Genomic DNA, 26,448 nt, shown 5'->3' with positions numbered 1-26,448 from the left:
GTGTATCACACATATCTCATACAGGCGGTGTATCACACACATCTCATACAGGCGGTGTAACACACACATCTCATACAGACGGTGTATCACACATATCTCATACAGGCGGTGTATCACACACATCTCATACAGGCGGTTCCTCACGGAGCGGGTCGCGGCTCCCCTCCGAAGCGCGCACTCTCCGTCCCCGCGGACACGCGCTGCTCCTGATGGCCGCAATCCCGCTCCCCCGCGCTCCGCCTCCCGCTCTGTGCCGCTGTGGGAGCGCCGTGACCGCCCCGCCCCTTTCCCGCCGCGCTCAGTCTGCGCCGCGCCCCGGCAGCGGAGTGGGCCGGGCCGGGCCGGGCCGGGTGCGGCCCTCCCGCAGCCCTCGCTCCGCGGGCGGGCGGCGGCGCCCCGGGCGGGCGTGGAGTAGGGGCTGCGCCGCGCTGCTGGCAGCATGTCGGGATCGCGCTGCCAGACGCTGTACCCCTTCTCCGGGGAGCGGCACCGCCAGGGGCTCCGCTTCGCCGCGGGGGAACTAATCACGGTGCTGCAGGTGCCGGACGGCGGCTGGTGGGAAGGGCAGAAGGAGGACGGGCTGCGCGGCTGGTTCCCGGCGAGCTACGTGCAGCTCCTGGAGGTAGGAGCGGGGCTGAGGGGCGGCGGGGCTGCGCGGGTGGGAGCGGCGGGCGGAGCGGGCCGGGCACGGGGCGATCCACAGCGGTCCCGTCCCGCGGGGCTCCGAACGCCGGCGCTGTTCGCGTGGCGCTGCGCCGGGACGCCCCGTGTGTGTGTATGGAGCGGGCAGCGCCCCGGGGTGACCGGTGCTGTTGAGCTGTGCTACGAAACGCGGACTGCGCCGGACGCGTCTGTTTTTTAGCTGTTGCTCAACGGCAGCAGTCAGCGCAGGAGGCGATGCAGCTACTGACGGCCATGCATGTCGGCCAGGTGCTGGGTGAATGCCTCCTGCTCCTCTCCTCCTCCCTTCACTAAGCATCTCCTGGGTTGGTGCTCTGGAAGAGGTAACCCAGATACGTCCCTTCTGCTGCTCAAGCTCTCAGCTGGCAGGGCACCCTTCCAGCACATGTGGTCTTGCCCAGAGCACCTCAGGGCCCTGCACAGCCCAAAGGCCGTGACCCCAGCACCAGGATGCCTGAAAGTGCTGTACCTTCAGTTGTCCTCACAGCCCTGTGGCTCGAGCAGCAGTTCCATTCCTGCAGCACTGCTTGTTCCTTAGCTGGCTTGTTTCTTTCTTTTCTGTGCAGGGAAGACACTATCACAGAATGGCCCGGGTTGAAAGGGACCTCAGGGATCATGAATCTCCAGCCCTCCCTGCTTCAGGCAGGGCCACCAACCTCCACATTGAATACCAGCCCAGGCTGCCCAGGGCCCCATCCAACCTGGCCTTGAACACCTCCAAGGACGGATGGGGAATCCACAGTCTCTCTGGGCAGCTGTTCCAGCACCTCACCTCTCTCAGAAAAAGCTTCTCCCTGACATCCAATCTAAATCTTCCCCCCTCCCTAACTTAAAACCATTTCCCTTTGACCTGTTGTTGTCTGCCCTTTCAAGAAGTTGACTCCGCTCCTGTTTATAGGCTCCCTTTAGGTAGTTTAGGCTGCAGTGAGGTACTCCAGATGGGGCCTCACAAGAGCAGAGTAGAGAGGGACAATTACCTCCCTGGCCCTGCTGGCCACCCCTCTTCTGATGGAGCCCAGGATACCATTTGCTTTCTGGGCTGCATGAGCACACTGCTGGCTCATGTTAAATTTCTCATCCCAGGACCCCCAGGTCCTTCTCTGCAGGGCTACTCTCAAGGACTGCTCCTTCCAGTCTGTATAAATGCCTGGGATTTCTCTGGCCCAAGTGCCAAACTTGACACTTTGCTGTGTTGAACCTCATTAGGTTCACCCAGGCCCACCTCTCCAGTCTACTGAGGTCCCTCTGAAAGGCATCCCTTTCTTCCACCATGTCAGTCTCAGTGCTCAGCTTGGAGTCATCAGCAAACTCGCTGAGGGTGCATTCAATTCTGTTGTCGATGTCATTGATAAAGATGTTAAAGAGCACCGGTCCCAAGACAGACCCTTAGGGGACACCGCTTGTTACCGGCCTCCACCTGGACATGGAACCATTAATCAGCACCATCTTTCTGCAGCCTTACAACCAATTCCTTATCCATCAGGTGGTCCATCCATCAAATCCACATCCCTCCAATTTGGAGATAAGGATGTGGTGGGGCACCATGTCAGAGGCCTTTTCAAGTCCAGATAAATGACATCGGTCGTCTTCCCTTTGTCCACCAATGCCGTCACTCTATCATAGAAGGCCACCAGATTGGTTATGCATGACCTTCCCTTGGTGAAGCCATGCTGGCTGTCTCGGATCACATGCTCATTCCTCATGTGATCAAGCATGTTGTCCGGGAGGATCTGTTCCATGATCTTTGTAGGTAAAGAGGTGAGACTCACTGGCCTGTAGTTCTCTAGGTCTTCTTTGCTCACTTTCTTATAAACTGGAGTAACGTGACCCTTCCTCCAGTCATCTGGAACCTCACCTGACAGCCACAGTTTTTCAAATATGATGGAGAGCTGCTCGGCAACCACCTCAGCTGTCTCCTTCAGAACCCTGGGATGTGTGCTATCTGGCCCCATAGACTTGTACAGATTCAGTCTCATGAGGTGGTCTCGGATTTGCTCTGCCCTTACATTGTCCAAGTGTAAAATTCATATCTGCCTTCACGGTCTTTGCATTTGTGAAAGTGAAATCTGCAGCATCTCTTAGCACTGCCAGAATCTGCTGTGAGCCCATCATCCCTGCAGCCTGTGCCCCAATGTCACTCAGTCAGGCCATGGACGTGGTGCTGTAGGGAAGCAGTGAACAGTGCAGTGCTTCTCAGTCACCTCTGCCTTCCAGGTTTCTGCTGGGATGCATTTCCTGCTGGGCTGTGTGTGCCCCAGGCCTTCCCCTCCAGGACATGGTGAGGGCAGGGTGCACAGCACTGGGCAGAGCTGGGCTGCTGGGTGCCTGCAGAGCAGTGTTCTGGGGGCAGGATGTTTGCCTGTAGGTCTTCAGTCACCCTTCTGTTTTGTCAGTCCAAATGAATATAAAAAATCTGCGGTGTTTCCATGGAGTTGCTTTTGCTCATTCTTAGCTGGCAGAATTTCCCCACTCAGCATTACAGGAGTGAGGCCAGGGACTTCTCTCTGCCTCTGAAGCAGTTGAGAATTTTTGTGCTATGGTTTAGGAATGTGGGAGTCCGTTTGTTTGTCAGGTTTGCCACCTACAAGATCATTTACTGAGATACGTGAATGTTTGTGGTCTCACACATTGCCAAACATTTACACATCTAACCAGGAATTTAGAAATCGTTGGAGGCAGAGTGGATCATGCAGTGAGACAAACCTTGATCAGTGGGAAGTCACACAATGACTTTTATATCATCTCCCTCTTGGGAACTCTTTCCTTCCTGCAGAGGTCTGAGTGTGTCACACTGTGCTCACTGTAGCTGACCCTAATGAAGGCACCACAGCAACCCTGTATCTTCCATTCTCTATCCTGCACACTGACACTGGGGCTGGCACTGAGGAGTTAAGAACACGTGGAGGATGGGGCCATGAGCATGATCTTCTGATCAGCACCCATGCTGGCTTTGGGTGCCCCTTCCCCACATCTTCTGGTTGCGTTCAGCACTATGTTGAGAGCAAAATTTACACTCAGTGCTGTTATTAGAGGATAGGACTTCTTGTGGCTGCCCAAATAGGGGCAGTGCTCACCCCAGCAGGTACCGCAGCTCGCAGCTCTTTGCCCTGAAGGACAGCTGTCTGCGTGCTCTACTGCAGCGGGAGGGAGCAGATCGTGATCCTTGTCCTTGTATGCTGATAGCACTTGGCTCTTGCAAAGAAAAGTAGGTGTTTATACCTGGTGGCTCACCAGGGTTGGTTTGAATGGCGCAGGGAGGTAAGAAGGAGGTTTGGCATCCTCTGGTTCCTGCTCCCTGCCATGGTAGGTTGGAAGGAATAATGATGGCTGGGAGGTCCCAGCCATGGCAATGATGGAAGTACTCTACTTTAACTTTTGGTTAGCCCAGAAATGATGGGGCAGTTAGATCTGATGATCTTCATAGGTCCCATCCAATTGAACTTAGGAGGTTCTAGCTCTGTGATGGGGTTCCAGATGGACTCCCCGAGGCACAGCTGGTTGGCAGCAGTCAGTAAGGCTGCTGTGTTCTTGCTGTCAGAATTGGAAGATGTGTCTGGAGATTACCTGGTCTTTTTCCCCTGACTGTGACCTATGAGGGTTTGAATACATTCAAGGATCCATAGCCTTTCTGGGCAACATATTCTAGTGCTTATGTTTTGATGGGGTATTGAGTGTCTTAATTTGTGCCCATTGCATCTTGTGCTTTCACCAAATATCACTGAGAAGAAGCTGTCCCTTTTGTTTATTTATTTTTTTAACTGCCCCTCATAAGTTTTTATATGTATTGATTTTGAGTTATAGCCACGTCAGCAATGACTGACATGACTTGACAGTCTACAGCATGGATGTCCAATGAGAAATTTGTACTTGAGGTATAAAAGTAACAAAACTTATTTTTAACATTTTTTATTAAAGCATTTTTAAAAAAGGAAGTAAAAAAATCATAAAGCTACTGGGATAATTGAGCTTGTTTTCATGAGATGAATGTATCAGTATGGTTTGATGGAAGTGGCTGCAATTCTCAGTGAGCTCTCAAGGTGTTCAGTAGGGATTTTGAATGAAATTTTACTCTTCCTATTTTGATCCTTCAGAACAGTTGTTCACAGATGTACATACTGCCAAAAAGTGATGGCATGAAGTTCATAACTTGAGTTTGCCATCACTGAAGTTTCATTTTGAACATTGTCATGGCTTGAAACGTAGCACAGATAAGTTGATTTTCACCTTGAAGACACATGTTTAACTCATTTAAATGAGTGGCCAAATCCACCAGAAAGCTGAATCTGTGAGCCATTTTTGTCTTCAAGTTCTGGCACAAGTTTTCTCTCTGATTTCGTAACTGATTTGGTTTCATTTCACAAATGATAAAATCGTTTGGTATTTCACCTCAACACTGCCACCATCCTTCAGAAGAGGAAATGATGACCCCATAATCAGCACCTGCACTTCTAAGGAACTTCTGGGATTGGTAATGATTCAGTCCGCTGAACTTCATGAAATTCACAGCTTTCATGATAACGTAAAGTGTACAACACAGGGATCTCAATCAGACTGTGTGTGTGTGTGTGGCAGGCCCCAGAGGTGGGTCAGCCCTGTACTGTGCCCTCCTTTGCACAGAGTTCCACTGTCACCTACAGTCTGTGCTTGAGCAATGTGCAATCAACTCATGAAAAATAACACTAAAAATCACAGAATAATGTTAAAAGGTTATGGCCTTCCAAGGTTGCATTACCAGCTGCCCAGGGCTGCATGCAGGCTGCAGGTGGCTCGCGCTTGGTTTAGGAATGGTCATGAACTTCTGCCTTGTCCTCCCTTACATGCACTTCTGTTTTGGTCTGACATTTTGGCCACTTGAACAGAACCAAAGACTCTTATCAGACTGCTGCATTCTAGGGCTTGTCCTTCCCAGTCTGGTGCAAAGAGGAGTCTGTGTGCGATGAGCAGTGTTTCGTTGCAGTGAACACAGGTGCTGAACAGGTGGAATGTGGTGTGAGGATGAGGATGTAGATGAGTGAGGATTTCTTAACAGCTGTAGGCAAGAATGTATTACATACCCAGAGGCTCTGCACCCCACCTGCAGCAGAGATGCTTGGGATGTTAATGTGCACAGACAGGTTTCTGTGCAGCTCCAGACATAGGATAATCCCTGGAGAAGTTTCAGCTGTGTTCCAGTTTGCCACAATGGGTATTAGCACAGAACAGCAGCAAGAGGTGGTGGGGGGTGGGTGGGATGTGTGGAACATACTCTAGGAGGTGCTTTGTGTAGGGTCCTGTGGGGAGATACTGGCTGCTGCATCTGTGTTCTGGGATGTGCCCTGCACGAGGATGGAGAGATCTGACATTCAGTCACATTTGAAAATGGTTTGTTTTAAAATCTATTTTGGGTGCTGTTCTTTGTATTTGTGGTGAGCTGCAAATCACTTATATGAGCAGCAGCAGTAGCAACATATGCAAATCTGCTGATAATTGTCAGTGCAGCCATCCCCCAGATGTGAGTCTTTGTGTGAAACACAGCATGTGCTTCCAGCCCGGTGGGAGGTGGCTGTGGAATCTTATTCAGCTGGATGGAGAAGGGCTGATCTTGTCTGCACAGCGTGGCATGCTGCAACCATGAGATGTTCTGGAGGGAAGGAGTGGTGTGCTGTCCCCTATGCTTGGAGCACATGCAGGCAACACTGAGTGTTACTTCCACCACCATGTAACATCCTTGGGGGAGGAACTCATCTCACGTAATCCAACCTGTGACCCATGAGCATGGGAAGTGCCAGAGGCAGAGCAAAGAGGTGGGGGCACGCTGGGCTTCCTTCTTCATGCTGCTTCCTTCTTCATGCTGAGGTAGTAACAAGGTAGAATGGGAGTGAAGGAGATTAATGAAAGCAATAATACCTGTGATTTATTTGATAGTGGCAGAAGAATTGTAGAGGATTTCTGCATCAAGCTGTATCTTCTTGTAAGCTGATGTGATCTGTGCTTAAGGAGGAACTGGGATCTGTGAGCTGATTAGCGAGGAGTATTCCACTGTGTGACATAATTCAACTTTCAAACGTTTCTGTAAAACAGAATTTCCTGATGCCTTTACTCCTGTATCTCTCCTCTCAAAAATCAATGTTAAAAGTCACAGGGAGCAGCAAGGGGGATGTGTGATGGGCTCAGACACCAGTGCAGGTGGTGCTGCTGCTCCTGCTGCTTTCTGAGCTGTCCCCAGTGTGGGGACGGGCATATGTTGGAGGATATGTGCTGTGCTGTGCTGTAGCTGGAGGCTGCAGTGTTTTGGGGGCCAGGGAAGAGTCTTCAGAACTCAGTGTGCACAGCTGTTTCAACTTATCCATGTGATTTGACAGCCAGCCTTTGAAAGTGGATCTTAGAAGTATTTGTGATATAACAGTGACAATGAGAACGGTCTGATATTGCTTCAAAATTTGAGAGGGTGACTGAGACTGCTATGGACAGATGTAGAGCATCCAACTCCTCCTGAACACACTGCAGTTCAGACACTGTCTTTCTGCAGTCAGGATACATGCAGCTGTGGCTTGCACAGGCACCTTAATGGCAAAGGATATTTTCTGATGTCTGTGACTATCTGCAACTTTTCACATTGGAGCACCTACATTTCTGGAGAATGAGAACAGAACTAAGCAGCCTATCTTCTGCTAAAAGAGTGGAGAAATAATGTTTTGCTGTGAGAATATCACTTTTTGATCAATTTTTTTGAGATTTTAAAGTACTGTGAGAATGCACAGGCTACAGTCCCTCGCTTGTAAGAGTGTCAGTTGTGTGCATGGTGAAAATTACCTTCAGCTGTAGAAGTTCTAGGAAGAATTTCAAAACTGAATAGTAGTGTAAATACCTCAAAATGTGTGTGGGGGTTCCTGTTGGCAAATGGGGGATTTTGGTGGGCTCTTTTTCCTTCTGGACAAGGTGAGGTGTTGCAGGATCTGCACTCATCTCTGTACACATGAGAACAATCAGACCTCTTGCCTTGCTGAAATCGCATGCAACAGAATTTGTAAAAATGTTTTTATTTACCTTCAGCAAAAAAATGAAAGTGGGTCACAGAGGACTTATCCTGGAAGACCCTCTTTCTACCCATGGGTTGCAAAGGGAGTCTGAAACACATCTCACTGCAGGGATCTGCCTTGTAGATATTGAAGATCAAATGAGTTGCTGTTCATCAGCATTGTAGGGGGTGGATATATACAGAAGATGAAAAATGCAGATAATCTAAAGACTGCTTACTTCACTGACAAATTCCTTGTCAATTCTGTGCTCTGAATGGGACACACCTCCTTTGGAAAAGCTAAGAGTGCTTTCTGCAGAGATGGTCTGTCTCATTTTCTGGTGTGGATGCAAGATTAATGCTCAACATTATGAGTGTTGTACTGAAAACCACATCCACTGAATATATTACATGGTGTATTACACTGAATGCTTTCCAAGGAATAGTGGGAAGATACTGGACACTCAGTATTTTCTAAAACGACTTTTGATGCCCAAATTGGTAAATACTTGAAAACAAGAGCAGAAGATTCTTGTAGGTTTTCTCTATTTGTTTCACTTTTACCTGTGTGATAATAAATGACCAGGTAGAATTAACTGATCCTTTTAATAACAACATTAAATTCTTGTTTTGTTTTGTGTTTGTTGTTTGTTTGTTTGTTTTTTTAATCTCTGGTTGCTCGTGTTTCATGGCGCACATTATTATCATTAATGCACCTTCATTCTATGTCAGAAGAGTCCTGAATGTTCAGGTATGTATGCAGAAATTGTTTCTTTCACTGGCTGCTGACACTAAGTACAACCTCAAAGACAGGGCATTCTGTTTTGGAGAAGTCCCATAATAATGGTAATAAATACACAGTCCTGTGATTGCAGAGATTGTCTTTTTTTGGAAATATTTGTGACTCTTGCAGTTGTTTTCACAGTGACCACATTATAACTTGGGCCAGCAAGTGTAATATTTCTCAGGTTCTTTGTGTTAATCCTATTGGGATGAGGAACCATCCTGATGGGGCTGGCAAGCAAGCAGCACTGTTGACTTGTGTCTTAGAATTTCTAACTGAAATAAGGCACTGATATCTCTGTCTTTGGTTTCCGGTGCTTCCAGGGTGCACTTGCTCTGTGTGGCTTTGTCATAATCCAGCACTCATGGGATGCATCTCACTGTGCATACACAACTGATTTGCTGGAAGCTGCCCAGGAGCTTGGCTTGTTGCAGTGGCTGCTCCCTGCTGTGCACACTCCATCAACAATGTGAGGCTCTTCAGTGGGCAGAATTTGCAAACCTACTGGGAAAACCTGAAATAACCATAATGGGCTTGACCAGTGTGTATGCTGCGCTTAGTGTCAGATGTTAACGACAGTTTGAAGTGTCGTTGGCCATATTTAATTACTCATTGCGCTCCTTTGTATTGGTATGAGCCACTCAGTGCAGAACAGTGTAAAATCAAGACCAACCATTTCTTCAGTTGGTTTTTCAAGAGCAGGGTGCTTCAACAAGTGTTTGCATTGAAACACATGGGTATGATATTGCATAGCTGGAATGTTTATGTCATGCCACTGTGTAAAACATTACTTATTAAGTGGACCTCATGTAAACGACTAGTTTGTGGCAGCAAGCCCAGGCCATCAGCTGTGCAGATCTGTACTGCGCAGTGCAACACAGAGGCCAGGCCTCTGCAGCATGCATCTGCAAGCAGAGTAGGGGGTGGGTATGGGAAGCAGTGACCAGTAGGAGCCCCTGGTACACCTGCCTCCGCAGCCACAGTGCACTTCTGTCTGATAATACTGGCTTGGCTTGATGGTCAGGGCAGGCTGCATGACAGTTGCAGAGCTGCTGCTGTGTGCTGTTGGCCAGAGGACTTCCTCTATGGACACTGTGGTCACTGTCTGGGGGAGCCACTTGCTCCTGCTGGTAACCAGGTTTTCCACATGATGCTGTTAAAATAGCTTTTATATCACTCTAGTACATTTGTGGTTAGCCTTTTTGCTGGCAAATTCTTAAAGGAGGATGCAATGGGCTACTCAGGAAATACCACTCCATATTTTGTAGAACACCTACAGCAGTGACACAGGCTGGCACATTTTTGTCTTTTTCATTGCTTGTGAGCAGTCCCTCCAGTTTTCAGTTGCTGGTTTGGAATGAATTTAGGCAGACAGACAGGTGACATTCAGAGGCCTTTGGTCACTGATTTTTGGGCAACTAGGCAGGCACAGAACCGCAGGTCAAAACTACTTCCTTGGTATTGCTGAGCAGTGGTCTGGCACTTCATCCTGTGCATGCAGTTGGTAACAGTAGACTGTATGCAGATTCTTCTTGAGCAGGAGATATCCCCACTGTGATGCTGGCACAAAAGCACCATGGTCTTCCACGTTTGTTTACTGTACAGATTTCCCAGGGCTGTCTCAGCTCTATGGCACCTTGAAATAGCCCTGTGCACCTTGTTACTGTGGTGTCCAAGCTGCAGCAAAAAAAAAGTGACTTCAACATTAGCTGTTTTGTCTTATATCACTGTTTGCATTTGTATTGATCAGTGTGTCTGTTTTTTTTTTTTGTTTGTTTTTTGTTTTTTTTTTTTTCCGTAGGGGGAGAGCTGAGAGAAAGGTAATTAAAAGTTTGAGAAGACCTGGGATGGTCCTCAAGGTCTGGAAGGAAGATGTGTGAGAGAGCTTTCCATGGCTGTCTCATGCAGTGCTCCAAGGCAAGAAAAACAGCTGATGTGGAAGCTGTAGAGTGGCTTCCTGGCACAGCTGTATTGTTCTTTGCCACTCCAACAGCAAATCCAGAGCTTAACAGCATTGCTGGTAGTGCTGCCAGAAGATGGGTGATGCTGCAAGGCATGTTACATAGAAAGAAAAAGAAAAAGCTGTCTCTGGGTTGCTTATATAACGTGTGATTGTTATTTATCCCATTAGCACTGTGTCTTAGTCTTTGAAATATATCTTCTTGCACTCAGCTAGTCCAGGAATGGATAAAAGGGAGAATGGCTTGAGAGGGCAACGAAGATGCTCAGAGGGCTGGAAAACCTCTCCTATGAAGACAGGCTGAAGGAGCTGGGCTTGTTCAGCCTGGAAAAGAGAAGGCTGCAGGGAGACCTCATTGTGGCCTTCCAGTATTTCAAGGGAGTTTATAAACAGGAGGGAAATCAACTTTTTACATGGGTAGATAGTGACAGGACAAGGGGGAATGGTTTTAAACTAAAAGAGAGAAGATATGATTTTTGTTAGAAGATTTTTGTTTTCAGGGAGAAGTTTTTATCTGAGTCATTAGGGACTGGCACAGGCTGCTCAGAGAGGCTGTGGATGCTCCATCCCTGGAGGTGTTAAAGACCAAGTTGGATGGGGCCCTGGGCAGTCTGGAGGTTGGTGGCCCTGCCTGTGGCAGAGAGTTGGAACTCGATGATCCCTGGGACCCTTCCAACCCAAGCCATTCTGTGATTCTATGAGGGTGAGAGAAATGGGGGAAGCAAGGATCTTTGAGCTGGTGGAAGTTCCCTCAAAGATCTTTGGAGTTACAGTTATTACTCTCATATTTAATACTTTGCTTTTCTTATTAGTGTAATTATTTGTTCACTAAGATGTTACCTGTTTATTGTAGGCTTAGCCAAGCGCTTCAGACTTTTTACTAGACATACTTCATGTAACACCTGCAAATATTTTCAACGCACTTTTCACTCTCCTTTTGTTGAATTCCTTGAGAAACCAGCTGTATCTGCAGGGCTTTGTGGCTGTATTGCTAGACTTTAGAGTTGATGGAGACTTTCTCTTTATTTCTGCTTCTTGATCTCTGACTCATTATTTTTTGATTTTGCACAGAAGTTTTATTGCTCCTTGACTGCTTCTTTTCTTCTTAAAGTCTTTGCAGAATAAAGGAGTTCATTTTGACAAACCTAATTGTGTTAGTTGCACACAAGGTACCAGCTCTGAACTGCACCTAACACAGATGCTTATGCCATCTTGGCTATTGCTCTGCTATCCAGTGTTCTTTCGTTCTGCAGTTTTCCCCAGGTACTCTCAGAAAGTTCCTTTAAATTGGCTGGTTGGATCTGCTTCCTCTTTCTAATCCTTTCCAGTTCACCTATTCAACACTCATTCAGGTTCCCAAAACAAAACTGCAGTTGTTGTGTACCCACATGCTTCTCCTTGAACCACATGCCACAAAGCCACAGATTGAGATCTACAGTGACAAGCTGCTGCTTAGCAAAAGCAGTTGCAAAGTGAGCAGTGTTTGTGTGCTGCAGAGGTGAGGCTGGGCTGTAGAAAGGCAGCGTCACAAGCTGGCAAATTTCTGGGAAGAGAAATGGAAATTTGGAGGGACAGAGATTGCAGGGGGTGGCAGAGAATAAAAGACTGAAGAGTGAATTTGATTATTGATATGGCAAAGTGCCACATAAAAATTGCACAGAAGATACTTCCATGGGGTGGGCAAATGCCCAACTCAGAAAGCAGTAGGCAGAAACTGGATTGATGAATGCAGTGTATTTTGCAGTCCCAGAGAAATCTTTGTACTGTTTGCAGAATTCTTTCTAAAATTCCTGCTGAGGGCTGTGTTTAGTACATGGCTGAGTAGTTCCAGCACTGCCCTTGTAACAAGCTGCCTTAGCAGCAGATTTGCTTCTTTCGTGCCAGCTTCTGTATAATGGGACTAATTCATTGCCCAAGGCCAAGTAATCACTCTCAATAGCAAGATTTAGAGGAGAGCCTATGACTTATCTCATTGTGCTATGAACTGCTGATTATCACAGTGATGGCTGGCTCCAAATGAAGACTGGAATTGAACCTCGGTGTGTTATGGGATGAAGAATGGAACTTCAGGTATTTCCAAGACAAAATCATGTTTAAATGATCGATGGGTCTGTTTTGGAAGACTGTTTTGATTGCCATCTCAGCTGCACTGCCCCAGGCATTGCTGTACTCCTTCACTTCTACGCCCTCTGCTCCAGATTTACCAAAAAGCTCTGAAGACTCAGCTGCTACCTTCGCTGTGAATCAGGGACACGTATGTGGAGTGTGCACCAACTGAAAAGTCTTGTGGTACTTTTTCTTCTAAGTAGGTTGAAGATCTTGATCACAGAGCTCCACTCAGTGTTGCCCAGTATGATCTAGAAAGCATGGGGACTGCCAGCTCCTACGTGACCATGACCCAACAGCACAGTGTTCACCTTCTGCTGGCCAAAAGGCGCTCCACATAAATCTGGTCTGAGAAACAGTTTGCAGCCATGTGTAGATCATTTTAAATAAGCAGATCATCTTGTTAAATCATTTGCATGAGTGTCACATGGGAAGCTGCCCACATCTTGTCAGTTCTGGCCTGCAGACTGCTTACTTGGAGAGCTGGGCTGCCCCAGCCACAAACTGACAGTGCCACAGCCTCAGCTGCACAGATACCCTCTTGGGAAGGCTGCTTCTGCCTCCTCATTTCCTTTCTCTCTGCTGACCTCAGTAGACTTTGCATTAGGCTTGGTGTCTCAGGAGCCAACAGGTCTCATTCCTTTCTCAATGTTAATGATGAAGAGGAGTGTTGGCGCTGCTTTTCAGTGCTTTAGTAGGACTGGAGGTGTTGCTGGTGCTGGTATGCATCCAAGTACTGTGAGCTGAGCCTTGTGCAAAATATGGGCTCCTGGACTTTGCACTTAGAAAGATGGTGATTCTTGGAACACAGAGGATGAAGCTGGCTGCACTGAATTGCGTGGCTTTGTGCTGAACAAGATATGAATCTCTGGAAATAGCTCTTTTGTGACTCCCAAGATGAGAAATATGAAAGCAGGAATCTCTGTACTCTTTGTGTTAACACTGATTGGTGTTTCTGTGAGTGTGCGTGCGTGAGTGTCCCTGATTTATGCAATGTTTTAAAGTCACATGTCTGAGCCTCCTCCTCCCTTATCCCTTGTGCTGCCTTTTGCAGCATGTCTGCTCCTGAGCTCTTACAGCACCACTGGATTCAGCAGACATTCCCTGCCAGCGGTGAGCAGGCGATCAGGAGCTCCAGTCTGTTTCCAGCCCCACTGTCAGCCTCCAGAGCTAGTGAATCTTGACACTTTTTTTCCAGTTCATTTGCCTTGTGGTGCTGGAGGATCCAGTGGAGGGCAGAGAGCTGGAAAGCCTTTCTCCCCCTCCCCATGGTAGGGAAGCATGCTGGGGAGGTTACTTGGAACTGCTGTGCTCAGGCACTTCCCTCACTGCTGGAATGGAAGGTTTCCTTCTCATCAATACTTATGCAATCTTTTGTTTTTTTTTTTTTTTTTTTTTTTTTTTTTTTTTTTTTTTAATCCCCTTACAGACTTCATGCTTTACCCTCCCTGCACCTTCATCATTAGTGCTGGTAAAGCTTCAGGAGAGGGCTATTGCACCCTCTGCATTCCCCAGAAGCAGTTACGTGCTCAGGGTGCTGCGATTGCCACTGGAATGTTATTTTTATGCCTTCTCTAATGCCGTAGGTGAACCAGCCAAAGAGCAGGGTCTGGGTGAGAGGTGATACTGCAGACAGCCTTATCTTTCAACGTATAGGGGCTCATGCACTGCAAAGGATTTGTGCCAGAGGGCACAGCATCTCGGAAGGGTAGATTTTTGCATGGGGATTTTAATCTGCTGAACCTGCCCATTCGTAGAGCTGTGTGCTGTGTCTGCTGGTTTAGATGTTTGAGAGTAAACTAATTGCAAGTTCTGTTTGGTACATCTATCCCCTGGTCCTTTTGGACCTCTGATAATCCAGACTATTGTCTCTCTTGTGTGTTATCTGAATAGGAGAGCGATCAACCTTTGTCTTCTGCAGCCTATTGACTACCGGGCTGGTCACAACCCATGCCACTCTTTAGAGCTACTGGTTGAAAATTTCGACTGAGGAGAGATTTGCAGTCCAAACAGTTTCTTCAGTTTCATTGTGTAGAGACAAATGTATTTTATTTCTGTGATAGGGTGCCATTGTCCTAAATTGTGACGCTGTGCCTGAAAGCTTCACCCTCCCCCACAGTCAATGTAACTGCATTCAGTTGCCACATCAGCAGTAGGAAATCACTCTACAAGAGTGGCTGCTGTGGGAAGACTGTCCCTGCAAGGATTCAGGCTGCCATGTGTGCATGTACTGCCTGGATCTTGGCAGAAATCAGTGCAAGTTTTCTCCAAATGTGGTTGCTTGCAGGAGTGGGTATGTGCACGCACAAGACTTTCTGCAGTACCCCGCAGGAGCTTGCATCTGTGGTCCATTCTGTTCTCTGGATAACTGGAAGAGGGACTTTGTGCAGTTACATTGCCACAGCTGCAAGAAGTGAGACCAGCAATACAAATTGTTGGGGTTGGTGGTAAATCACCGACACTGCAGCCTTGCAGGGCTGTAAGGGTGCCCCGGACTTACTTATCCAAAAAAAAAAAGCCAATGTAGCCTTTATTGATGAATACTCTGTTGAAATTATCTGCTACAGAAGTGCTTGGACAAAGAACCACTTCCAACAAATCAACATTGGCATCCCATTCCAAGTGTTTTTTTAATGACTGCTTTATGATGAGAGTTAATGGCCTTGAGTTGCACAAGGGGAGGTTCAGGTTGGCTGTTAGGAAACATTTCTTCTCCATAAGAGTGGTGAGGTATTGCAACAGGCTGCCCATGGGTGCGGGGGAGTCTGCATCCCTGCAGGTGTTCAAGAAAAATACAGATGTGGCACTGACGAGTGTGGCTTAGTGGGCATGGTGGGGTTGGAGTAGATGATCTTACAGTGATTCTGTGATTCTACTTGTGTTACCTTGATATCCAGTGCTTATATAGGGTTTCTGTTGTGTTCCAGGCAGTCATTCAGAAACGTTTGCCAAAATCAATCTGTAGTCTTTTTTTTTTTAAATAGAGGTGATGTGGGCTGACAACTTTTGCCTTGCTCTGTGTGATGGAGGGCTGCTGACTGGTTCTGTTGCTTATTTAACAGTGTAGCTCCCAGCACCTCTTGGTGGCATCCATCTGGGGCGTATACCTCTGCTGAGAAATGCAGCAGGAGATTTGTTAAGACTGTTTGGCTTCAGTGCAATAGACAGCCGTCAATGAGTAGTTCTACCTGCCATGTCAGATGCCAAGCAAATATTTTTAGGTCATAATTTGTAGTCATTGCCTTCCCTTTGTTCAAATAACATGCAGCTGGAAGGGTAGCTTGTTTTAGCTTGAAAAGCAGTACATCTAAAATCCATACAAATACCCTCTTTTATTTTAACAAACAAGTTTACAGCTAAAGCTCTGATAGAGCCCATACACCCAAGCTGTGTTATTATGCTCTTTTTGTGATGTAAATTACGACTGCCTAAATTGTCTTAGCAGAATTTTGCCAAGGAATCAATCACTGCAACACAGGACACAATTTTTAATTTCTTGTAAGCTTTTTCCTTTATTTATGACGTTCTCTTCCTTGATAATTTCTACATATAAGGTGAGACATTTATTTCTAAGTTTGTAAGCCCCTGTTTGGCATTGGCTCAGTTTTTTTCCCTCTGTCTGCTCGGCATCAGCTCCAGCAGTAGGAAGGCAACTTCTTCAGTTGAAGGAGTTAAATATATCACCCCAGAAAAGAGCAAGCCAGATCTGAAGGCTGTTCCTGTGAAACTAAATTTGATCTTGGCCATGCCTCCTATCTAAGAAGCTTCTGTTTCAGTGCAGACCATGCTCAGAGCATCCTGAGAAAAAGGTTTTCAGCTCCAGAGATTCCTTCTTTGAGGAGCACAAGATGAAGGATGAGACCCACAAGTTACAGCAGAGTTGTTGATTCTCTGTATTTTTAAACAATATTATGCTGGAGAACAGTAACTAACATTAATTGAATATTAATGAGATGACCTCCCATATTTCCCTCAAATAATGCAGGCTTTGTTTTTCTTCACATTGTGAGATCCTGCAGCTGTGTGGGATTCACCAGGGGAATGAATAACTTCTGCAGTCACACCAACTATTCGCTCAATCCAGTCAATTACAGAAACATGGGATGGACAACAGAAAGCTTCTGTGGCAGGAGCACTTCTGCACCAGAAGAGGTGGGGAGAGACAGAACCTTAGCATGAGTGCTGTGGGAAGCGTCACAGATGCAACACAGACCCTGCTGATCTTTCTTTGTCCATCAGCTCTCACTGTTCTGGCTCAGCAGCTGTCACTGTGATACTGAGTCCAATGCAAGGGATGTTGAGGCTTAGGATTTGGTTGTCCCCTTGATGCCATTGCCTGAGTGGTTTTGGCAGGGTGGAAGGTTGGTTTGGTGTGGTTTGGTATGGCCTGCCCTCCAGCCCACATTTGGCAGCAGGCCCATGCAGCCCCTGTAGCCTCCCTTTGTGAACCAGGTGTCTTAGCAGGAGGTGACTGGCTGTTTTCCTGGAGTGGCTTTCTGCAGAGTGAGCTTGTGGGGCTACCAGAGCCTGTTCAAAGCTTGGGAGTGGGGATACTGCAGGACAGCTCAGGGCCTGCTGGGACTGCCTCTGGGGCCACACAGTCTGGACTCAGGGTCACCCAGCTCCTCCCTTGCCTCTCTACAGGTTCAGTGCTGGGGTGAGGCCTGCTGAGCACACAGCCCACAATGAAACGGGTCCAGCCACAACCAGGCTGCTCTGAGGAGGAGTTTGGAAACCAAGGGGTCTATTCTAAACCTTGTGCTGTGTAGGAGGACCGCATGTATTTGATAGCTCTTGCTGAGGGAGCCTCATGCTTTATTAAAAGCTACAGAAGGAGGAGACTGTTAACCACCACCTCTTGCAGCACGTGAGCAGCTTGAGGGCAAGAAGTTGGTTTTAGGGCTTCTCTTGTTCTGAGAAGACTCAAACTTAAAAGATCTCAGTTCCTGAGGAGCACATTAGCCCTGAAAGTCCTGTTTGCCTGTGCTGGCTGTGCTGTCAGTGGGTAGGAGCCCAGGGGCCACAAGAAGAGCAAGCAAAGGGAATCCGGGGGGACTGCAGGTTGCTTTGAGGCCTGAATCTGCTGTGATGGTCCAGCATAGGCAGACAGGTAAGCTCTGCAGGAAAAGCTTCCCAGTCACTCAAACAGCAAAGAGTAACTTCACCATACCTTACTTTAGAGAGACAAAACAGTTACTCAGATTCATTTACAGTCAGACAAGAAGAAGTTATATCTGAGTTGAGCTCTCCCAGGAATTTTTTAGATGTCCTGTCTGGAAGAAGCTGAATCTTCCATTTCTCACCAGCGGTTATGGGGCACAGCTGTAGACACCTGTGTTCACTCAGATGAACTCTGCAGTGCTGTACGCAACTGGAAGGTTTCACCAGCTGAGTGTTGATGTCCCTACACTCAGAACTCTGTGAGGAGGCAGTTCTTGTGTCTTGCCAAACTGTTCTTGCTAACTCAAAGTTCTGGAGCTTGAGAGAATTGCTGTCAATCTGTAGTTTGAATTTAGCATCTGTTCTGCATTATTATGCTTCTCTCCTAGGCGTGAGGCCAAGGCTGGCATTTGGTGGCCTGGAGGAGGTGGGACCTGCCTGTACATGTAGTGCTGTGCTAGGGCTTCTGACTCCTTTCTGTTGCAGCAGAACATGAAAATGCAATTAGTTTTTTTACCAGACAGAAAGTGCCTCTCAGGTATAAATCCTAACCATTTGGGTTTTCTTTTTGTTCTGTTTTCTTTCTGTGTCTGTATCTTTCTAAGCCTGACACAAGTATTCATGCAAGGGGATTCAGTCCCACATTAGTCACAGAGGGTTTGTCCTGTGGATTTCATAGCACAGAGTAGTTTCAGTTTTGAAGGAACCTTCACAGATCATCAGTTTCAATTGCCCAGCAACTTCAGGGCTAATCAAAAGTTAAAGCATCTTACTGAGGGCATTACCCAGGTACCTCTGCAACCGTGACAGGCGTGGGACATCAGCCACCTCACTCAGAACCTGCTCCAGTCTTTGACCACCCTCACAGTACAAGGCCTTTTGCTCATGTCCAGTCTGAGCCTGCCCTGGTGCAGCTTTGTGCCATTCCCACACATCCTGTCATCAGTTCCCATTGGTTCTTCTCCTCAGCAGTTACAGACAGAAGTGAAATCGCTCCTTGGCCTCCTCCTCTTCATACCATAAAGCCCAAGTGCCATCAGCCTTTCCTCACAGCATGTGCCTTCCAGCTCTTATACCAGCTTTATTGTCCTCCTCTGGATGCTCTCCAGCACCCTAATGAGATTTTTATATTGTGGAACCCAGAACTTCACAAAATACTCCAGGTGAAGCTGTGACAGTGGTCTTTCATGCACAGCTTCAGGAGAGAAGTGGTGCAGAAGGTGAGGTACTCTGAAAAGGGCAGGCAAACTGTTGACTGACATCTCAGGAGTTTTCTTTTTTGCATATTCCTTGGAGGGCATTTACCTTGCTTCTGGATTAGCTGTATCAAAAGCTGTGCTGCAGTGCTCCTCTGCTTCTTCTGCTCTGCACAGTGTAGCAGCTTGCAACCAGGAAACTTCTAAACCTGTATTTCACATTCATTCTATATTCAAAATAGAATATTTTTCACAGAAACACAAGTCCAGGCCTTAGAAATCCCATCTAAAGCCATGAGATGTGATTGCCTGACTTGTTAGAACTTGCTTACTTTGTATATTTACAGTTTTTTGCAATCCCCAGCTTTAGATTTCCTCAGCCACAAGTAAGATTGTGGTTCCTGTGCAAGCTGTTCACTGGATCACGTGGAGAGGGTTTATAGTCTAGGAACTATTTCTCTATACCTCTTCAAGGTAATATTGTCCATGAAAGAGCAGAGGTTGGCCTGCAGAGAAAATGCCATTTACTTAGTGTTAGGTGTACTGGAATGCTTTACTTCTGATTGCTGATATCTTGATGTGCTTGGGCTTCTTTTAAATGTAATGTATGTCCTTAGTTTCCTGCAGTTAGGATGACCATTGATTTTGCTAATGTGAAGATGTTAAGTTTTCTATTGGTAACAAGCATGCCTAGTTTCTTTGCATCTGCACGAATGTCATTCATTACACTTAAAACATTTAAAAGTTAGAATATAAATTTCCACTAATCAGTTCTTTATAATGAAAAGGAGAAAAATACCTGGAGCTATTGATGTGAACTGTATTAGAAATTCCTTTTTGGAATGAACTGTATTAGATTTGGATATTAAGTTTTGGATATCTACTTGAACTTGTGTGTGCAGTTATTATACATTTTTTTCTGGAACTTTTGTATTTGGTTATTCCTTCTAAAGAAACAGCCACTGAGGATTAAGTCCTTTTTCTTTAGGACAGGATGTTTGAGCCAGAAAATATTAATAGGCCTTACTAATAGATAGAATAATAGGCAAAAATATTTCCCTAATTTTTATGGACAAAAATTAATTTGCAAATGACGTTCTCAAAATTTTACTTTCAAGTTCTGAAAATCTGAAGTTAGGATTCACAAGTTTTTAATTTTTTCTTTCTATCATCTTTTAGTAGTAAAAGAAATAATATTAATTATCTAATCTCATAAGAAGTATCCTGTTACCTATAATTACCACGTATCTTAATGGAAATCTTTTACAAATTTCACTTGTGTAGATTTTATGTCAAACTCCATCTGGGTTTGTGCGTTAATGTGATTAAATAATCTAAATTTACAGTCACTATATAAACAATCCTGTATGTACCAATTTATTTAGCCAGTAAATAAAGTTATATATCAAATACAGTCTGTTATATTACAGAAAAGCTTTATGGGATGTATTCTAGTATTCTAAAAATACATGATAACAAATGATTCTGGGCTTATTTACAACTGAACAGAACAGCTGATGGAACGAGGGGTTGGATACGATGATCCTTTCAGGTTCCCTTCCAGCTCAGGATGTTCTGGATGCATTGTGATTCTGTGCTGAGAGTTGGGTAAGGTGATGTGAGGGAGGACGTCTGTAGAGCGAGTGGGTGCTGCTGCTGCGGCTCTGGGCTGGAAGAGGAAGCAAGCAGCTCTGTGTTTCAGCCCTGACAGAAACCCTCAGCTGCAAGCATGTGTGCGCTGTGCTGCCTGAAGCCTTTGGCAGAGACCACTCTGCCACATGGGCTTAGAACAAATCCAAGGTCACTGATCTGCAGAATCCTTTGAATAATACAGCACAGGCTTGGATCTAGGATGGTAGCAACCTCAAGCTGAGCTTTCACCAGGTTTCCATAAAAACAAAGACTTTTTATCTCCGTTGTTCAAGTGCCTCCATTTCTACTGGCATTTTCCAAGGCTGTTATTTATGCGGACTGAAGAAGCACTCCAGAAGCTTGTCTCCTTCAGCGTGGGCTGAAGAAATCCTCTCTCATTTGGCTTATGAAAGCAGGTGAAACATGACTGATCTCAGAAGTGACTGGAGAGCAAAACTGACCTGAGGCCCTCTGCATTCTTTGAATCTGTTGTGGTTCATGTCTCAATAGGGAGATATTACTGGTTTGGCTGATGGTAGTTGAATGACTTGTATTTAGGATTAAGGAGAGGTAAAACCCATGCCACGGTGATCTCTGGGGCCTTGTTTTCTGTTGCTGTAAGTGTAAATGGTTGCTCTCTCAACCAAATCCATTACCCTCCTAATAAATTATCCTCTACAGGACAGAAATGAGTTAAAAATTTATCAGTAATTGCAAAACTTAGGCATCACAGGCCTATAGAGGAAAATGGTTTGTGATAATGTTATTAAAGACTGCAGTATGCATGCATTCAGTAAGATCACATACTGTATCCCACATCAGTAAGATCACATACTGTATACCCCTATTCTGTAACTTTCAGTTCTAAGTGTTGGCCTTTACTCGGTAGCATTTCCTTGCATTAGATATTTTTTTCTTTTCAATACATAGTCCCTACTTTAAATAATATTTCCATTTGCTAAACAAGTGCATACATTCCAAGTCACCTCAGGGAACATCTGCATAGTGTGATCTTTGAACATACTTGCCCAAGGAATGTATGCATATTGTACTATAGTCATAGGCTTACTCCTCTGCTCCATGCAAGGCCTGATGATGTGTATATTATTTCTGAACAGCAGTTATCTGGTCTTTTTTTAAGGAAGTTCAAGCTGAATCTTTCTGCCTGCAACTGAAAACTGAAATGCATTTTTATCTTGCCTATTATGAGCAGGGAAATAAACCATGCTTTCTCATTTTTCTTTCTTTTTTTTTTTTTTTTTTTTTTTTTAGAGCAGCTTTGTGGCATATCTGAGATGCTCCCTTCTTGCTTGTTTCTCCTCTATATTAAACAGCCTTTCCTCTTTCATTTCATGTCATTTCTTCCAGGTCTCTGGCTTTTACTCTGTTCTGGATGACCCAGTTTTTCATATCTTAAAGAATGAAGTTCAAACCTTGGTACATAACCCAGCCTACCAGGTCCATATCTCTCAGGTGGCTGTCTTGTCTTCCATCTTGCACTAGTGTTCAGGCAGGTGATCCGACTCATTTAACAGATCTACCTGTGACAAAGTGCTGTAGGCTTTTAATTATATCTTTTTTTCTCAGAGTCCATTAAAATTAATAAACAATTTATTCAACTTTTGTTCTAGAAATTGGAATATAGACCATCTGCTTCATGTCTTCTTCTCCCATTTCTACAAGTGAGATTGTGTGTTTTGCCTTTTCTGTGTTAACTCTCCATCTGTGATTTTCTGCTAATTCTCAGTGATGATAGCAAAGGCACTCCTATTTATGAGCTGGTTCTTTAAAAGTCTGACTGTAAAGCTGAATCCCATAAACAAAATTAACATGCTGGATGTAAAACAACCAAGTAGACAGATTTGCTTTGCCCATTTTGAGAAACAGCATGGGTTGGTGATGAATCTTGAGTAAGCAACAGGCTGTAGTGTCTGGACATTGTAGGAATGTATCCTCACTGTGGGATAGAAGAAGAGGAAAATTATCTGGGACTGTCTGTTGACAACTGGCTGAACAGAACCCAGCAGTGTGCCCTGCTGGACAAGAAGGCCACTGACATCCTAGCTTGTATCAGCAGCAATGCAGTCAGCAGGAACAGGAGGTGATCATCCTGTTGTATTAGCACTGCACCTTGAGTACTGTGTTTACTTTTGGGCCTTTCACTGCAAGGAAGACAGTGAAGCCCTGAAGAGTGTCCATAGAAGGGCAACGGAGCTGTGAGGGGTCTGGAGCAGAAGTCTTATGGGAGCAGCTGAGGGAACTGGGATTGTAAAGTCTGGAGAAGAGGAGGCTCAGGGGAGACCTCATTGCTCAGAATCAGAAGATCTTGGTGGTCTTTTCCAAGAATAATGATTCTGTGATTCTTTAGTCCCAGGATTAGGAACCAGGTCTCTTCCAAATGAGTACATTCAGTTCACGACTGCATTGAGTTTTGTATACAGTGGTGATCAGGTCTGATGCACTTGGTGCCTTTGCCTTCCTTTGTACAGCTGAAATAACACAAAGCCAAAATTGCATTTAAACTTTGATATGCTAATAGGTGATTTCTGTGTTTGCTCATTCTGTAGCTAAGACACACAGGCTGAAGCTCACCTGGAATAGCAAAAGCTGTGAATTTCACAGAAATTATGATATCTGGGGTCAGCCCTGAATTTTGTACAGCTATGTCTCATTCCATGTCAAATGGTAATGCCATAGACGTGTTTCATCAGTGATGCTTGTCACTGCATAGAGTCCATGTTCACCAGTAGAACAGGTTTGCTCCAAGTAGAAAGGGAACCTCTGGTGGTACATGCAACATTACAATTTGTAATCTTTCCTGCTGTTACCTATGGCCTCTGGGAAGCACTATTTCCCAGAAAAACTTGATTTCCCAGCAACAATCTATTTCCTACACACACCACTACCATATTAGTTGTCCATTAGCGTACCCTGCTTTAAGACCAGACTTTTTTCCAAGAACTGCTTCTGTCCTCTCTAAGCCAATTTGGGGTGAAGAACCCTCATATACAGTCAACTACAGGCTTGAAGTCTGGACAAGTCCAATTGGGAATGGAGTGTCAACAGGGAAATATGGCAGTTTTAAAATGGGGGAATTTGTTAATTTCCTCAATATCAGTATTAGTGGGAGGGAGGAGTGACTTGACAAAGGGGTGGTCCGGTGATGCTCTCTATGTTCTTCTGAGGTTGTGCTCAGTGTGGGGCACAGCATAAGTCATTGATGACTGTTTCCCAGGATTTCTCTCCCATAGATGGGCTTTTGGGCTGTTTTGTTGTACTTGCATTTTTCCAAGCTGAATCTTGTTATTTCCTGTCCATGTTTCTCCCTGCTTCACTTCATTGCGTGCGTCTGTCCTGGCTGCAGCCGATCATCTCTGACTAATGGCTCCTGCTATCCCGGACCTGCTTGGCTGCAGCAGCTGGTGCTTTCTTTCTGGTGCCTTTTTCATTGCTGGTATCTGCAGCCCTTCCGACTGCCTGCAGTGCGCTGGGTTCAGTATTATTGTCTTATATGGACTGTTCCAGGACTAAATGCATTTGAACCAGTGACCTGGTTTCTTTTCTCAGATAGAACTCTTGCACTTTGAAGTTTCATTTCAAAGAGATAAGCTGTGCAAATGAGATCTGAACTCCCTTTGGAGCAGCAGCTCTGAGGACAAGAAACTAAGGTTTATCAAATGCTCCAAGTTACACTACTAGTTGGGAAGTATACGTGAACAGACATGTCAGTGGTGAGATGTCAGAGATAAGAGGATCTGTGTTGTCACAGATGGCCCAGTCTGTTGAAATGTCAGCTCACTTTGTAGTCCTGCGAATGTGGCATGTGGGAAAGACCTGGGCATCCTCCTCTGTATCAGGCGGGCCATGGGAGGATCAGAGCCCCTGGGCAGGGATGCCTGGGGGAGACAGTGGCCACAGAACACTGTGAGGGTCCTTATGGGCTGCAGCATGACCAACCCTCACCCAACAGCCAGGCCCTGGCTGCTCAGCACACAGAGGGTCGGTCCCAGAAAGCTGATGTTGCTACTTTACCTGCACCTTGTGTTCACACTTTTTTCCACACCTGTATTGGGAAGAAGTTTTTAAGTGAATATAGCATCCTGTCATGCCAGCAGACATCTCTGTCCATTCTGCTGTGCCCTGAAGCCCCAGCCCTGCCCTTGCCACTGATGTCCTGTCCTGCAGGCCCCTCCTGCCAGCCCCGCTCTGCCGGTCTGGCGGAGCCACGACTGGGATCTCCCCCCAGAGCAGCCACTGTCTGTTAGTGTGTCTGGCTGCTGCCTGTCTGGCTGCAGCCCATCCGCCTGTCTGTCCTTGGTGCTGTTGGTGGGCGCAGTGGAAGACACAGCCCTGAGAACTCCAGCTGGTGCAAGTGCTGGGCACTGCCTCCTCGTCTTGCTTTTTGTTTGTTTGCACATTTATGAAGAGTTTTACTATTTGATAGCAGCAAAAACAACAGCTCAGTGCCGTGTGTCCGTCCGAGAATGCTTTACTGCAGAGTTACAGGCAACAATGGTTACATTCCCTGCGCCTGTGAGGGATTATGAGGGAGTGCGCAGGAATGTGCATCTGGCAGCACTTTGTCTCTTGGCCATTTCATTGTTTTCTCTGCATCTGAGGTTCCCAAAGTTTTGGTCATGGAGGGCCATTTAATCTAGGGAATATCAGGTCAGGGCTGCACAACAGATTTCCTCTGCAAGGAAACACCGTTCCAGAAAAGCAAAGGACAATTGAAAATAAAAAGTCCCATCCAGGTTGCGTGCAAGAGTAGGTAGGAGCTTTATTTGATCTACCACAGCTACAGGGAGAAGCAGTTTTCATTTTAAAGTGCAGGAAAATGTAGCAGCAGAATGCCAGAGCCTTAATAACTCTGCTAAAGTCCTTAGGCCAGGAACAAAATCTGAATCAACTATTCCAATTTTAGTTTAATTGCATAGATTTTGAGATAATGTTTCCAATAAAATTATCTTTGTAAACATGCAGATCATCAACATAGGTTTCGCTGCAACTCGGTTTCAATATTCTTCCTAAAAGAGAGAAATAAGTAATTAAATAAAAATACCAACCACTAATGCACATTGTTATCCCTTGGACAATCTCAGAATATCCTTTAATTAACCTCTCTCAAAAGGAGAATACAGCTGTGGAGGTCTCAGCACAAACTCTTTGGTGTTGCTTTCACTTCTTTCCTTAACCTGCAGTTTTTTACTTGCTACAAAATGTTTATGCAAATATCCCTTGCTGACAGAGGAGGTGAATGATGCCATGCCTTAGCTTTGCTGTGCGCGTGTGTGTGTGCATCTGTATAATTTTAGGGAGAATCCCTTCCTTCTGAAGAGAACAGATGCGAGCTGTGGGCTGTGACAGGGCTATTTCCTCACTCCTGGGAAGCTACAAAGCACAGCAGCAGGATTGTGCTCGTTAAAAGCATGTGGAGATGTCTGAGGGATGAAACTCAAAGCCCTGACACGACTCTGACACTGTGAGCAGTGCGTGTCTACCAGGGAGTGCTGCGTAGGTGCACTGTGCCCTTGAGAGAACAAATGCCTTGTGAGGTGACAGAACAACCTATGGTTTTGTCATTATTGTTTTATTTTCACTGAACTAGTTCTTTTTGCATCTTTTGTGTTGCTGTAATGGAAGAGCATTCGTGCAAACCACAAAAGCAAATGCCTCTACTGCTAGGAGCTGCTGCGGTGGTACCACACTCACCCTGTCCTGATGCCTGCCATCTGGCACTGAGTGGGAGCATTCTCGTGGTGCTGCTGCCATAGTAGATGTGGGGTTCTGTTGCCTGGCTCTGTGCTTCTGGGTCAGGTGGAGTGTTACAGCAGGTGCTGATAGTTCTGGGAGCTGCAGAGCACCTTCCAGTCCCATGAACTGCTGGGGGCTCAGCAGTGCAGGGGAGCAGCCCTCCTGGGCCTCAAGTGGG

The 26,448-nt window shown here is 45.9% G+C and overlaps 1 protein-coding gene across 8 annotated transcripts in view; it reads left to right on the top strand.

The window, feature by feature from the left end:
- Positions 1–341: 341 nt before the first annotated feature.
- Positions 342–26,448, top strand: part of GAS7 (growth arrest specific 7) — a 106,245-nt gene continuing 80,138 nt past the window's right edge. For 4 of the 8 annotated variants that reach the window (XM_032448209.1, XM_015879889.2, XM_015879886.2 and 1 more), the window contains exon 1: positions 344–622. In XM_032448209.1, coding sequence (XP_032304100.1) covers positions 440–622 — 183 coding nt within the window. In that variant the 5' untranslated portion in view covers positions 344–439. Of the gene's footprint in view, positions 623–26,448 lie in introns of all 8 variants that reach the window. The other 4 variants (XM_015879888.1, XM_015879887.2, XR_001558836.2 and 1 more) reach the window with 3 other exon arrangements.

This window comes from Coturnix japonica, chromosome 18 (assembly GCF_001577835.2).
Source record: "Coturnix japonica isolate 7356 chromosome 18, Coturnix japonica 2.1, whole genome shotgun sequence".
Lineage (NCBI taxonomy): Eukaryota > Metazoa > Chordata > Aves > Galliformes > Phasianidae > Coturnix > Coturnix japonica.
Note: the sequence above shows the minus strand (reverse complement) of the source record. Positions and strands in the feature narration are given on the sequence as shown.